Source organism: Abrus precatorius, unplaced genomic scaffold (genome assembly GCF_003935025.1).
Source record: "Abrus precatorius isolate BTA unplaced genomic scaffold, Abrus_2018 Scaffold11, whole genome shotgun sequence".
Taxonomy (NCBI): Eukaryota; Viridiplantae; Streptophyta; class Magnoliopsida; order Fabales; family Fabaceae; genus Abrus; species Abrus precatorius.
The window spans coordinates 10282280-10298459 of record NW_020874303.1 but is presented as its reverse complement, the minus strand read 5'-3'; the positions used below and the strand labels follow the sequence as shown (position 1 = coordinate 10298459).

General features: G+C 29.6%; 2 protein-coding genes across 2 annotated transcripts; one reads left to right on the top strand and one right to left on the bottom strand.

Moving 5' to 3' along the window:
- The first annotated feature begins 896 nt into the window (after window positions 1-896).
- Window positions 897-8108, top strand: LOC113855010 (sister chromatid cohesion 1 protein 3). The gene is made up of 14 exons (XM_027486425.1): window positions 897-1253; window positions 1350-1611; window positions 1703-1749; window positions 2308-2354; window positions 2465-2532; window positions 2628-3034; window positions 3122-3233; window positions 3364-3500; window positions 3590-4047; window positions 4445-4484; window positions 4651-4702; window positions 5588-5723; window positions 6036-6179; window positions 6968-8108. Exons 1-13 carry the CDS (start codon window positions 1130-1132, stop codon window positions 6132-6134), a joined length of 1989 nt encoding a protein of 662 aa, XP_027342226.1. The 5' UTR covers window positions 897-1129; the 3' UTR covers window positions 6135-6179; window positions 6968-8108.
- Window positions 8008-9351, bottom strand: LOC113855011 (thioredoxin-like protein Clot). The gene is made up of 2 exons (XM_027486426.1): window positions 9104-9351; window positions 8008-8598 (listed from the first exon to the last, which is right to left on the bottom strand). The coding sequence occupies exons 1-2, from the start codon at window positions 9246-9248 to the stop codon at window positions 8345-8347; spliced, it is 399 nt and encodes a 132-aa protein (XP_027342227.1). The 5' UTR covers window positions 9249-9351; the 3' UTR covers window positions 8008-8344.
- Between the last annotated feature and the right edge of the window lie 6829 nt (window positions 9352-16180).

Genomic DNA, 16180 nt, shown 5'->3' with positions numbered 1-16180 from the left:
AATAAACTCATTTAAAATTCAACACTCTGAAATTATATTTATATATATATATATATATATATAATTTATGAACATTAGTAGTTAAAAAATTAATGGCAATAATTATTTAACTTTATTATATTAATTATAATAATTACTAACAATTTTTATAAATTTTATCAATTAATTTTGATTAATTATCATTATTTTATAAATTATATCTAATGACATTTCATTATTTTTAAATTATTTTTAGAAAACATAATAAATATAGTCAACTCTACTTCTTTATTTTCGTATTATTTTTTTTATGAATTTTAGTAATAATAACTTTCATTGTAAATACAGAACATATAAAATGGATACAATCAATTTTACATTCACACATACATTTAAAAAATTAGAAAAGTATATATATTTAAAATGACAACAACTAACATAAAATACACAAATTAATAATTAAAAATAAAATATTATTTTATTTATAAAATTATATATAATATATAACTAAGCACATGAGTTTACAGTGTAGGTAATACATTATTCAATGTTATGTTAAGGTTATAATGTAATTAATTTTTTAATATTTAATTTTTCATATAATTTAAAGTTAAAATTTAAATTTTGTTTAGAAATTAAAATATGAAATTCAAATTAATTTTGATAAAAAAGATAAATTTAAAATAAATTTGAAAGTTAAAATCTGGATTTAAAATTGATTATGAGCCAAATATAATTTTAAATTTGATTTAAAATAAAATTCAAATTATTGAAAATCAAAATAAGATTTAAATGTAATTTAAAAATTAGATATTTAAAAGAAGAATAGATTGGATTTTGTCCCATCATAAGGTGATTTTATAAATAGATTTTGAGAGGTTTTAAAACCTATCCACGCTCACCCGAAATGTCCGAATCGGAAGAACTACTCTGCTTTCACAATAAGAAGCGCCACTTCATTCCTTCAATTTATGGTTTTGGCGCCAAACATCTCCCATTAATCCATCTTCCAAATTCATCATTTCAATCTCATTCCACCCAAAGCCATAACCCTAACAAACCATCCAAACACAACACAACCCAACCCAACCCGAACCTTCTTTTTCTCGATTCCTAGTCTCATCAAACAACAACAACAAAGAAGAAGATAATGTTTTATTCTCAAACATTTTTGGCGCGAAAAGGACCGCTCTCCACAGTGTGGATCGCCGCTCACCTCCAAAACAGGCTCAAGAAATCCCACTGCACCGCCACCCACATCCCCTCCACCGTTCGTGAGTAAAAGTTGTCGTTTTTCTCAAACTTCTTGAAAACCCACCCTTTATCATACTAATTATTTTTCTTTGTTCTCTGCTGAACTTGTCGTTTAGAACACATCATGGATCCTGGGGTTCCCATTGCGCTGCGTATGTCTGGGCACCTTCTGCTTGGTGTCGTTCGCATATACAAGATGAAAGTTGATTACCTTTTGGACGACAGCAATGCCGTTGTGATGGCTCTAATTAAAGCGTTAGATTCAATTAAATTTGCTGCACCAGAGGATGCGAGGCAAGCGTCGTTTCAAGCTATCACTCTGCCAGAAACGTTCAACCTTGACGCCGTTAACCTGGGCGAAGAAATAGATAAAGACAGGTAACCTTATCATTAACAGTTTTTTTTTTTATGTTGTATTCTTGTATTTTAATTTGTACTAAACGCGGCAACAATTGGGTATGTGTCTCAGATTTGAGGACGTTCACATGAGGAGTTTCGAAGATATCACTCTTACAGGTTAATATGAGTAGATGAGTTGTGTTAGTTGTAATCAATAATTAGATTAGTTCATGAAAGATACAGTATTGGTCAAATTAGTTTAAAGTGAAACACTAGTTTGGTCTCTCGGAAGAGGAGCTTTGGAGGGGAGGGCAAATTTTGTATTTTAAATAAATATATTTAAAATTAATACTTTTTTTAACATAAAATATATAAATTGATGTATTACTATAAATTTAATGTATTAATCATGCATTTATCATCCCTTCCCTCTAAAAACTCCCTCCCAAACATAAAAGATTCTGGTCAAATTTATTGTTGGTCACATTAGTTCTTAAAAGATAAAATCACTTTATAAGCAAAAATTATTATTTCGAGTCATGAAAGTTAGTGATATTAGGACTACTTTGACCAGAGAAATGCTCATTCAGGGACTTGAAGCCCACTTTCCGTTGTTTGCTAAGATCAATACTATATCTTTTAGGGACTAAATTATTTATTTACTCATTACTTGACTTTTGAAAGTTTTGTGAGCACATGGAAATCAAGGATCTTTTAACACTTCTCAATGTGCAGATCAACCTGTTATAATGGATCAATATTTGGCTATATCTCTTGATGAGGTGCAGTCATACTACCTTAATGTTGCCTGCCTCTAATTCCCCTTCTTCTTTGGAATGATGCGGTTTTGGAGGTGCAAATTTGTTTGTTTAACTTTCTTTTATGTACTTAGGATATAATGATGGATTCCTCACACACAGAAGTATTGCCAGATTCTGGGGCTGGACCAATGGAGGAGGAGTAAGTTTGTGATGCATTTTGGTATTTTTTTAAGGTTTTTTTGTTTTGTTTTGGCCTATTTTCCAATGGAATAATATGATGTTTTGTACCCTCAGCACTATCCCCCAATCTGCATCGATGAATTTTGTTGTTGGTGTTGAAGATCATGTTCCAAGTACCCAGAGAGAATCGCCCACCATCCAGCATACTGCTGGTGACATAAGTGGCTTGGGTCCTGGCGACAACAGTCCTGCACAAGTTACCCAAGCCAACCCAATTGAATTTCTTCGTGATCCCAACAATGATCATATTCCAGAAACCCCCCCAGTATTTCCTAATCTTGAGGATAATGATGTTATCCCAAATAGAAATCACGAACAAACTACGACCGGAAAGGATCCTGTTCCTGAAATGATTGGTGATTTGGATCCTCAAGTGGTGTCTGCACCATCTCAGCAACATTTTGGACCACCAACTCCAGTTACTTCTCAAGGTGGCATCTCAGGTGCACAAGTTGGTGGAGGTCAGTTCATACCTGTTTGTGTCTCTTGTGTTACATTTAGAGTGTAGAAATACAAACTTTACTTTTGTCTTCTTTGCACTGTGTCAGAGAATATTTCTCCCAATTTTATGCTTCGTGAAAGTCCACCAGTACAGCAACCACAACGGAGGGGAAGGAAGAGAAAACAATTCTTCGATGAACCAATAGTGTTATCAAATAGGTATTTCTTTAAGATTTGTTTTTATTGAATTACTTCCCTCCCCATGCAACTTATAGTTTATACCTGTATAGTTATAAGTTCCTGTTGTTCTTTCTATGCTTGTTACTCATATGTAGATGTGTTTTTGTAGAGTCATGAGGGGAGCACTTAATAATCCTCGTGATATACTGCGGAAAAGAAGGGAAGTTCCTTCCTCTAATTTGGGTACTTGGAAATTGAACAACAGTCGAAGGAAGGAACACATTTTTGATCAGCCCTTGTTAACTGGTAGGCTGGTCTTTATCTTTTATTTTGCAGAATGTGGTACTTCATAATTTTTATCAACTTGTCATCTTAAAACTTATGGCTGTCTTCAGGTCTTTGTAAGGATCTTTTAGACATATCCAATAGTGAATATGTACATTCAAGACCAAATTTGGCCATCTCCGAGGAAGATCATGTGGATGCTAGGATTACTAAACCTCTTTCTCCAACTAACCAATCCCCCGAAGAGCCAATAGTTGCTACACCTCCTGTTACTACCTCTGATATGGAAATTGAACGCCTTCGTAATGTTGCTGTCTCTTCCCCTCCTGCTGTCCCAGTACCTGATGTGGTTGAAGGTGATTATAGGAGCCCTGATAGAAGAAATGACTTTACTATGGCTTCACCTCATAAATTAGGGTCCATATCAGTTGCTTCTTTGAGAACAAATATTGAAGCTGAGACAATGCAGACGCCAGATTTAGCAGCATCACCTGATGCTCATGAATTGGAGACAATGCACACTCTCGATTCAGATAGCCATCTTGTAATCAATTCTCCTGAAACAAATGTAAGATTAGGTTTCATTATGAATGCTTTAATATTGTCTCTCTTGATCATCATATCCCATTTCCTTTTAGTGCAACACATTAATTCTGATTATTTTCTTAATCGGAGGAATATGCGAGGACGATACATTTAAATTTGCAACTTTGAACTCCCTTCAGATAGATATTGATGTATGTTTGACATGATGTTGAGTCTTTCTGATAGTAAAGTGCTACATTCATCAATTTTTTAGGACCTAATGCACATTTTAATTAAAATGCTTGCAGGACAAGTTCTCTACTGATCATATTTTTCAAACTAGTAGCATGCAACCCTGTAGATTTTGCTTTGTACCCATGCACTTAAGATGGTTCAATTGAAGCATTGCATCTAATAGCTTGTGAAACTTGTTTTTGTAGGAGCTTTGGTTTCTGGAAGTGGACAGCACAACGCCAGCCAGTAGGTTCTATTTACTTGTTATCTTCAATTTGATTTTTCTGTGAAATCCTTATTTTAAGTATTTATTGTTGCATTGTTTATATTGTATGATGATAATATTATATTTGATGGCCATCTCTATTATTGACATCAGATTTATAGTTGGTAACGTGAGTATTTTGTATAGGTTCACCATGTGGTACAAGTGGAAGTATTGACATATTGTCTGGAAGGACTGGGTACATATTCATTTCTCTTTGCTATTATAGAACATGCATGTTTTATTCAATTTGTTCATATTATGTAAACTAAATTATGCTGAAGCAGTTGGGATTGCTAAATAGAATGCTATAAACACACTGCAGTTATCCATTCATCTTTTGATGTCAATAAGAACTATAATGGGTCTTAATTGTTTCCGACCAACAATTGAAGTTAATAGAATCAGACTTATCTGTAAATATCATTATTGTGAATTGTTTTTCTGAAGTATGCCATTATGGAAGGTTTATATTGTATTTTAAATTACAAATTTACTGCCATCATGCAGTTTTTTTTTCCTAACAACATATTTCTGGGTGTTTTTAATAGTTTATTTTACACATACCTAGGGACTTGCCCATTGCCGATATTTCAGGTACTCTACACCATAGGAATAGGATTAGGAACTGTGTGACCTGACTTTCTTCCCTCTTCCTTGACGCTGCAAGACTATTCATCTGATCTGATACATCATAAGACGTGCATTAGAGTGAAAAAAATTAAATGATATATAATAAACAAGGCCAAGTATGAAAATCATCTGATCTAATACATCATAAGACATGTGCATCATAGGGAAAAATTAAACATTGTATAATGAACAAGATCAAATATAAAAATATTGTCTGCTAATTATTTTCTGGAAAATGTATATAATAACTAGAGGAATGATACGGTGAGGAAATTCTTAAAGAAATCCTAGCAACCAAAATAATTTTCTTGACGTGGTATTTTTTCCCAAAAGTTAAAATGTGCTAACTGATAAAATGTGTAAGTTATTTATGTTCATTTGCTTCTTCATATTGGACTAGTAGTTCTCTAGCATCTGAACGTGCCAATATTCTTCACCTATTTAATTCCAGGCAAGTAGCTCAATGTTTGAAAAGGCTTTCTCCAATCACCCCAATTTTGGAAGACCCTGTTGGAGATCTCAGCTTGAACAAGATCTTGGAAGGGAAAACTAGAAAGGTCTCTGCTCGAATGTTCTTTGAAATATTGGTGGGTTCTGACTTCTGAAACACTTCCATCCATTGGAAATGAACCTCCATTATGTCCAAATAATCAGAATATGTATTTTTTGTGGATGCATGCTTTTAATATGATTGGAAAAAATGTGTGGTCAATTCGATCATAATTAAGAGAGATTTATTTCTATATCATACTTGGATTCATGTCCTACGAATAATGCTTTCTTCAAAAGCAAGCATCCTTTTGAACACTTATGGCCACCCCCACCCCTTCCCAACTTTTTGTGTCATGTAATTTTTTCCCCTTTTGTGACTGATTTGGAAGTTTGATGTTGAATTACAGGTTTTAAAGACTCATGGACTTGTTGATGTACAACAAGAAGAACCTTATGGTGATATCAACTTGAAGTTGACTTCTACACTTTTAAATGCTCAAAGTTGATATTTTAAGTTGTTATTAATCTTTTGCGGGCCCTTGTGTATATAGGTAAGAGTTCTCTATTTTAAAACTTCTGTAACTTTTGAGGCTTATAGTAGAAAGTAGTGTTGATACCAGTGTTCGTAAACGTTAGGTACACTTTTGTAACTAGATGAATGGGACTGTAGACTTCTATAGTTGGTATACCAAAATTTTTAAATAAAAAAGTTTAAGAGTAAGGCATAGTTTACTCTTTAATTTTAATACAAGTTAGTATTGTATTTTATTATTTTTAATTTTAAAATTGCAAGAAAATGTTTTTTATAAACCTGCTCTTCCTGTACTCAATCAAACCCATTCCTTCAACTTGTCTGATGAGATGTAAGTTTGCTAGTTTCTTTTATGGTAAATGTTTTTACAACAATGTAGACATATTTTATTCTATTTAGTATTTACTCTCTTATGAAATTTGTTTCCATCATTCATAAAATAAACTTTTATTTTATATGTATGTATTTTAGTTGTTTGTTCAAATCTTCGCTGAAGTTTAAAGTCACTTTGTTCAATATTCCTGACATTTTTGTACCATATATGCTGATGCCTAAATCATGCTTTCGCTTTTCAATTTTGATACTCCATTATTATACTCGTTCTCTGGATAAATCCGGGCATAGAAGGAAAATGAAAGGAAATAAAGAAAAGTTCTCTGTGGAGAATGCTTTTTAACCTTAAAGTTACTTTGCTAAAGGATACCCTTAGTAACCCAAAAATATGCTTCAATCATCCATTTCTAATGTCTGTTTTACTGATTCACATGTTACAAACTAGTTCTCATTAAAAAATCTTACTTATTGCAGTTGGATTCTTGCTAAGAACGGAAATGCAATTGGGTGGGTAGAGACGGGCACATTACGACCAGCTTGAAGAGATGATTTTTGTCACTCTTATTTTGCACATATCTGCATCCTGTTTAATTTATATTTAACTATAATGATTGACTTCATTTTTTTTATTCAATCTATTTATAGTTGGCTAAAAAGGAACATGATTTAGGATTAAATTTATTTTTCCAGCTTGTAGTTTGGTCTAACTTTTTTGTCAACTGATTAGCAAATGCAGCATAAAAAAATTATGCGTTCAGGCGTTTTCCAAAAATGAGGATTTATTTGACATGTAAAAGGCGATCTCTCAGCCCATTCATCAAAAGAAAGTGTTCTAATTTAGGATTTGGGAAACGTTTTTTTTTAACAAATAGATGTCAAATCATTATCCCTTTAATATTTAGTTGTATTTTTGAGATTTATGCATACACAAGATATAAGATAAGATCAGGATAATGAATATAGGCACATCATATCAATTTTTACTGTTCAATTAACAAAATTACAATTAACATTAGTAAGACAACCATCGACCCAACTTCCTATATGTTCAACAATATTCAAGGATTGCTAATGTCATAATTCAACCCGACAAAGGAGAGAATTCCCTATTCCAACGAAAATGTCTTGCAGATGGACAAGCTAACAAGCACGACCAAGAGTCAAAATATAAAAGCACGTTTATAATGGTAGATTTATTTATTTTTTCATTTTGCCCAAAATCAATACCAAAATCAAGGGCTCAGGATATTGCACACCTAATTGTATCTAAATATAACGATGCCCTCACCTCACCATAATGGTGAAGCCAGCCACTGCTTAAGAGAAGTCACAATTCTATCATGGTGAGAGGAGTGACTGGTTAAATGCAGCAACTTGCTTGATTTTAAAAGCCTTCTGTAAATATGGCTCTGGCTCACTACTAGGCAGTATGAAGGTATAAATTCCCACTCAAAATTCAGTTAGGAAATTTATTTTGGTCTGCAAAAACACCACATGCCACAAGGTGTAGTTTTAATTGATGACTATATAGTATTTTCCAAACCAATAAAAAACAAATTCCAAGTAGAAATATAGAACGTGTAGGAATTATTTTACACACCAAGCCGATCGTTATCTAGGATTAGCCAAGAAATTCATGATGCCCAAAAACCATAAAAAAGAAAACCATAAAACACAATGTAGAAACCAACCATTTCTGTTGTAACAATTGGTACTCAATATTTATTACATGCTTTACCAGAAAAGCTATAACTCCACTATGAGGGGGATCCATTGCTGCTAGCAAGAGTACACCATACACTGTTTATACTATATGTGATCCCAGCTATCCAAGAAACAGTGCACTGGCAATCACTTGTCAGCAACAAGAGCTTCAATTTTGTTTTCAAGGTGAGCTTCATGATCCTCCAGACGACCTAAGATTGTCTCATTCTCCAATCGGATCAATGTCGGCACCCCAGTGAGCTTGAACTTAGGTTCCACCCTCCATGGATGCTGAGGGTTCCTCCATGTTGCTCTATCACCAACATAAGCTCTCAAAAGTGCAATGTCATCAGGTGAAGCCTCCAACTTCTTGTAGATCACTGGTTCAGCTCTCACACAATCTAAGAAGTAAAAGCAAAATATTTAAAACACAGGGGACAACCATCAGAAATGTTTCGTTTATCAAAATCATGCTTCTCTTAACTTTCACTAAATTCTAACTATATGACGCAAAAAATGTAATCAATATCATTCTCACTTTTTCTTTTGTTTAATATATAATATTTTCATTGGTTATTTATATTGACAACCATAGCATCCAAAACCAAAAGCAGAAACATAGAATACCAATCTGGGAGAATCTCTTCTTCCCCACAAGGTAAAAGAAACATTTTTTTTTTCTGATTTACATTGTCATTTTGGTGCTGTCATCATAAAACTTTCACTGATATTGCCAAATGCTAAATAAAATTTTCTGCTAAATGCATTACGAATAATATCCTTTTTCCCAATTATGTTTTCCAAAAAAAAAAAAAAAACTGAGAATTCCTTGAAAGATTCCATCTGGGTAAGACCAAAAACAGGAAACAGAACAAGATCATAGAAAAAGAGAAGGAGAAATAATACCAGGGCACCAGCTGAGAGAGGTGGCAGGGTCTTTGTCAGCCAAGAAGAGAATGAGATTGGCTTTGTTCTGTGAAACCTCTGAACGGAACTTCTCAAATACGCCATCAAAAGTCGACACTGTGGCGTCTAAAACCTTCAATGGCATTTTTTTTTCACTCTGCAACGAAAATATCACACAACAATAATGGCAGATTCTTTAATAAAAGAAATTCGGATACGTTTTCTGGGGAGGATGTATTACGCTTCACGCACCACACCCCTTACTTTATATTTATAATAAAGTTTTTCATTGTGGGTTTTTAGAAACATTAAAAATTTAAAATTAAATTTTAATATATATTGAAAAATACATAATAAAAATTTATGTATAATAATTGATGATTATTATAAGTTATATGATATTACAAAATTTAACGTATTTATTATATTAAATATTATAATTTAATAAAAAATTATGATTTATTAATTTTGTCTTTAGATACAAATTAACAAAAATAATTCTAACATTCATCATACCTCTCAATTAAGCATAATTAATTGGATTAATGATACATTTTCTCATAATATTTTTTTAATTAATTAATTTTCTTTCATTTAATAAAAAACTAAATAAACAGTACCGTAATATCTTAAAACATGTAAAAAATGTTTATTTAATAAATAGGAAAATTAATAAATAAAGAATATAAAATAATAAAATAATTTTAATCTTAAACGTAATTTTAAAAAGTATCAACAGTTATAAAATAAATATATTTAACTCCCTATTTTTGTGTTGTTACCTTTTATAAATCTTAATTATAACTTACATTTAGTGTATTAAATAGATGTAATTAATTTCTCTCTCACACACACATCAACGGTTATAAAATAAATACATTCAACTCTCATCAATTTTATGTGCTACCTTTTATAAATCTTAATTATGACATAGGTTTAGTATATTAAATAGATGCAATTAATTTCTCTTGCACACACTTAAAAAAGCTTTGACGAATTGAAAATAAAAAATATTATTTTATCTGTCAATTTATGCGTAATATATAATTAAATATATTATAAATTTTATCTTTTCATGTGTATTTATTCATTTTATCATATTAGTTCTCATTATTTTTCAATTTTTAAATAAATTTTGATAATTTTTATAAATTAACTTTAATAAATTATTATTATTTTTTAGATAATTTTTGTGCACATAAATAGTTACAAATTTAATATAAAAAATATTTAATTTATTATATTAATTATAATTTTGTTTATACATTTAATTTTTTTATAAAATACGTTTAATTAATTTTCATTATTTTTTAATTATTCTTTAAAAATGTTAATATTTATGAAATAAATACCAGTAAGCACATAAATCACTTGTTAAAGGGTTGGAGGATATCTGTAGTCTCAAACGAAAAAACAAATTTAGGAAAAATAGATGCAATCAAATTTACATAAATATATATATAAATAGATTCTAATTTTTTTTTTATAAATTTTAAAATTTGTATGTCATTGTTTCTTAAATATATCAATAGTCATGAAATAAATATATTTAACTAGTATTGTTATTTATCATTATATTTTATAAATCTTATTAATCAAAACTTTCAGTAAATTTATGTGTAAATTTTAATATTTTTAAAAATATTTTTAATCAATTATCCTTATCATTTTTAATTTATTTTTAAATATAAATAATTATGAAATAAATATATTCAGCTCTCTTTGTTTTTGTTATTTTTTATAAATATGACTTTTATTAAAAATTGTACAATCTATTAAATAGATATAGTCACTTTTGCAATATATATAAAATTTTTAGATATAAAATAAAAATTCAACCCATATAATTTTAAAATAATTTTTCCCTTAATTGTTATAGTTAATTCTTAGTTTTGTTTTTGGTCAATCAATTATTAATATATTTGGTCAACTTGACTCACGGGTTATGTGCCCAACTTCCACAGCCACAGCCCACACACTGGGCTCGATGATGACTGGTTTCAACTTACGGATGGGCCCAAGTTAATAGCTTGCACCAATCGAAGGGGCCCTTCACAACTGATAGGTTTGTCTAACCAAAAACCAGGTGCTGATAAAAAAAAATAAAAACCAGGTAACCATTTTTTAAAAGTTACATTTGTTTTTACTTGACTTAAAAAAAAACTGTTATTTATATTCTAATGAAAGGAAATATTTATTGTGGCTCCTAAATGTTTATTATCATATTTTTTAAGTGCTAATATAAATACTATTTTACATACACTTTTTAAATTAGAAAAATAATAAATATATGGATCCGGGAATAAACACTCTCTTTAATGAAAATATAAATGATTATTTATTATTTTTTAAAACGATAATTTATGTAATAAAATTGATTAACATAAATTTAAAACAACTTATAAAATTCATAAACTTTTGTTAAGAAGGTCAAAATCAAGTTGCTAGTATTGTGGTAACATTCAATGCACTGTTAACAGCTTTTATCCTTAGTCCTTACCATGGCTGACTTGGCAAATTGATGTTTATCCCATTCTTTATGTGGACCGGTCAAAGCATGCACGAGACTCATCTCTTAGGAAGTCAAACTCATCAATTGTTTATGAATATATAACATAAGATGGGATGGTTATCCTAAATTCCGAATTGGGACACAATTCCAAGTTGGAACCATGTTTTTGCTCTCAGCTTTTCTCAACTGTTTTGGGCATTTTCCACCTTCGTCTTCGTCTTCATCTTCGTATCGCTTTTCTGATGATACAGAGAATGTTGATTTGGAAGTATCTAGAACCTCAGCAAAATATAGTGGAGCTTCAGGTGCTGTTAACTATTTCCTCGTTACCTCATTCCTTTCCCGCATTTAGTTGAACCACTTCTTATATCCTAGTTATGATGAAACCTTTTCTAGGTAATCATGAAATGTTCTGTTTCTTCAGTGCTCTGCTTTAAGACCAGGGTTTTCAGTCAACGATTATGTGTAATTATATATGTCAATTTTCTTAGGTTGGGTTTGTGGTCCTTGTGGCTCCTGTGATTTTCTTCTCTTTCGTGTAACTCAAAAGTTCTTTTCAGGGGTCGATTTGTAGAGTTATGGCAATTTAATTGGCATTGTTAAATCCTCCTAAACCTTTGTTTTGGAGAGGAAATCAAAGAGTTTGCAGTGGATTTGATTTAGTACGTGTACATTTTAGAAGATATAATTTGAAATAATAATAATTTAATAAAATTATAATAAAATAGTCTAGTATAATTAGTTCCGCAGTTCAGACATATTTTATTATTTTCAGTTATAATCTATTAAATTATACATAGATTAATTTAAATTATTTTTTATTATATTAGAGACAAAAAAAAATGTTAACGTTTAAATAAATACTCATAGTAGTTAACTGTACGAACTAACGTGAATAATATTTGTGAAAGTTAAAGACAACGTCGATGATGGAATTTGATGTTCGTACAACGTTGATGTTGAAGGCAAAACCAAGAACCTCTGCGTAAGTCTTAACATATACGAAAGCACAACGTGAATGGTGTGTAGGTAAAAAGACAGAAGAAGATGCAGGCACAATAGTGTGGGTGGAATTGAAGCAGCCTTCACGGGAAAGGAAACTACGCTCCTTTTCAATAAGAATACTTTTTTCTTTTCTTCTTCTTAGGGTTAACATATGGTTGCTTATTACTCCCTTTGATCAATTTTATAAGACATTTAATTAAATCATATAAAATGATAAAAGTAATTAATTTAATTATTTTGTTAATCTTTAAAAGATATTATAACATGATAATTTTACACTCATTAAATATTATTGAATTTAACTTTATTATTGATATTTATCCTTGTTGGTTTTAATTTTAAGTTTCTATCAATTTTATTTATCAACGGCAATTTAAGAACTATCTTTAGTTTAAGAGTATTAAGTCTTACATTAAGTTCTAAGTTTTCAAAATAACAAGATTATTATTTGAGGATATTTTCTTTTTGCAACTTCAAGGTTTTAATATTAAAATTTTAAAAATAAAGAGAACAGAACGATGATACAAAGACATTTAGAAAGAGAATAATGATACAGAAAGAGAAGAAGAAGAAAATAAAGTAAATAAAAAGAATAGAAAGTAGAGAGTTTGTGAGACATTAAAAAAAAAATAATGGACATTAAAAAAATATACTATGTAGCTCATATTTAAAATAAAAAATAAAAATCCTTCATATTCTAATTATAAAACATGATAAATAGAATAATTTAACTAAATTTAAATTCAACTAAAGAAAAGAGTAAATAATTAAAGACTAAAGTAAATAGTCTTTATAAATATACTGTTTTTTTAATCATTCTATATAATTTTTTTTTGTTAGATTTAGTCCTATAATTTTTTTAAAATAGTCTTTTCTGTTAACGAAGAGTTATATCAAGACTCAGTAAATGGGATTTTATGTTATATATGCTATTGTAACTGGATAATCACAAGGGTATGACAAAAAAGTATTTTAAAAAATATTTTTTATGAATACAAATATTTTTTAAAAAAAATTAAAGAAGTCACCACCAAAATTTTAAAAAATATCTTTAAAATAAAAAATGAATTTGAAAGTTGATGAAATGTATTAACACTTTACAACGTTAGTTTAAATAAAAATTACCTTAAATTAATTATACAAATTTATTTTAATTTTAAAATATAGTTATTTAATTCCTAAACAAAAGTGTTGTTATTTTTATTTTTAAAGAAAAAATTATTTATTAAAATAGTAATTAGTATATTTAGGAAAGGAAAATTATTTTGAAAATAGTTTTGACTATACGAGTTGAGTTCTTGTCCCTACGTATTCCTATGCAATGAAAACTCAGTCACGTAATTTTACTTTAAAAATTTTTAAGTTGATTGATTAAAATTAAATTAAGTAAAAAAAAGTTTATTTTGAGATTAAAATTATTTTTATAAGATTATAATGTTTAGAATACAAGATAACGCCCTATACATGTATCTTACGAGAAACAATACGTTCACGCTACTTTAAAAAAATCAACGTTTGAATCATCACTACTTCCTCAATGACATTCGATTGCATTTTCTAAAAAGATAAATAACGTAGTAGAAAGCTATTTAGAACAACATTAAGTAGCGTTACTTTACGCCATAAATTTTGTTCGGTAGCTTCGCCTATAATCAAAATATCATTAGCAAATTGTAACAACAAAATTTTAGGTCCATTACTAACTTTGACTCCCAAAAAAAAGGTCCCTTTAAGATGACATTACTCATCAATCCTCCCAAACCTTCTGCCACCAATAGAAATAAGAAAAGAGATAATGAATTGTCTTATTTAAGGCCTCTACCAATCACCATTTCTTTGTGGAACTCCCATTAACAAGGAGATAAGTGACTACCACATATACAAGTCTCCATACACTTTATCCACTTCTCCCCAAACTTTTGTAACATATATATCATACATTTCCAATTTACTGAATCGTATGTTTTTTCAAAATATACTTTCAACACAAAACATTTTTTTAATCTTTTTAGCATAATTCATCACCTCGTTGGCAATAAACACAATATCTAACACGTTTCTCCCTAGTATGAATGTCTATTGTTGTTTATTTATTATGTCCACTAACACACCTCGCATTCTATTTGCAAGGATTCTTCATCTTTGAATAAAGATATAGCTCTATTAAGGATTCTTCATCTTTGAAATGAGTACAATAAAATAGGAGAGCAATCCATTAGGTATTGTGGCATTCATATGAAATTTCGTAAGCATTTGCATTACCTCACCCTTCATAAAGTTCCAAAACAATTTTGTAAACATAAAATTGAATCCGTTAAGACTCAACTCATATCCTGTGACACTCTTTTATCATACTCGACACTTCCTCTATAGTAAAAGCCTCCTCCAACACATTTAAACTATTGATTTGTATTTTCATTCTAAATGAGATAATTTATTTATCAACTTTACTTGCCAAACAGTGATATATCGTTTATATTTTATATTTTTTCTTGTTGATGTCAGTTATGTTAGAATATTTAAAATTCATAATTAAAAAAATAGTATTATATTGGTGAAATTGTTTTTTTATAATTTAAACGTTTCAATTTTTCACATGCTTTATATTTTTTTTATTATTTGTAGTATAAATATTTAAATAAACATAATTTAAAAAAATTATATTTTATCTATGTTGACAAATTCCTATATAATAAATAAGAAAGTTATATTATTATATAACTCTTATAGGAGATATACATATATCATAAGTAACACTCAAATTAGATAGTTGTTGTCTAATAAATGCATGTAATATGAAACATATTAGATTGAGTAAACATTTATTTTAGTTCCTAAAATATGCATAGTCAGTCAAATAAATCTTCTAAATTTATATTTTGAAATGTTAATCTTTAAAATTAACAATTGTCAGTTAATTTAATTCTTAACATTAAAAAACTTTAAAAAATAAATAACAGTATTAATTTGCCATGTTAAATGACACTATACACAACTATATATAGACTTCAAATGACGTTGTATATGTGCATCATGTAACGATTCATCTTCTTCCTTCTTCCTTTTTATTATTCTAACTCTGATTTTTCCATTTAAATTAAATTACAACATCAAAATCCACGAGCAAGCATTGCACCATTGCTCCAATATTACCAACCCAAATAACATCTCTCCCTCAAATTTTCTTTGACTTTTTTTGGGTCAGATTTCACCCCATTGATGACATCTTCTTCTTCTCCTTCCATTCACAATCACACCTATTTCTTTCTTTCACAAAGTAGTTATGAATCTCAAAATCTCACTCTCCCATACCTTCCAATACTTTCTCCTTTTTGCTGGTAACATTGTTTGGCCTCATACTTCTAAAAACCCTATCATTAAATACACCCACAGTGATGTCATTTCTCCGACGACATTCGTGCTCACATGAGTAGACCCAGAGAAGATAAAGATAAGGGAATGTCCAAATGGGATGTTTTGGATGAAGGAAAATCATCATAAACAAAGACACGACGTATAGTGTTGAACTTCACTACTGCAAAAGTTGCTTTAACACTATA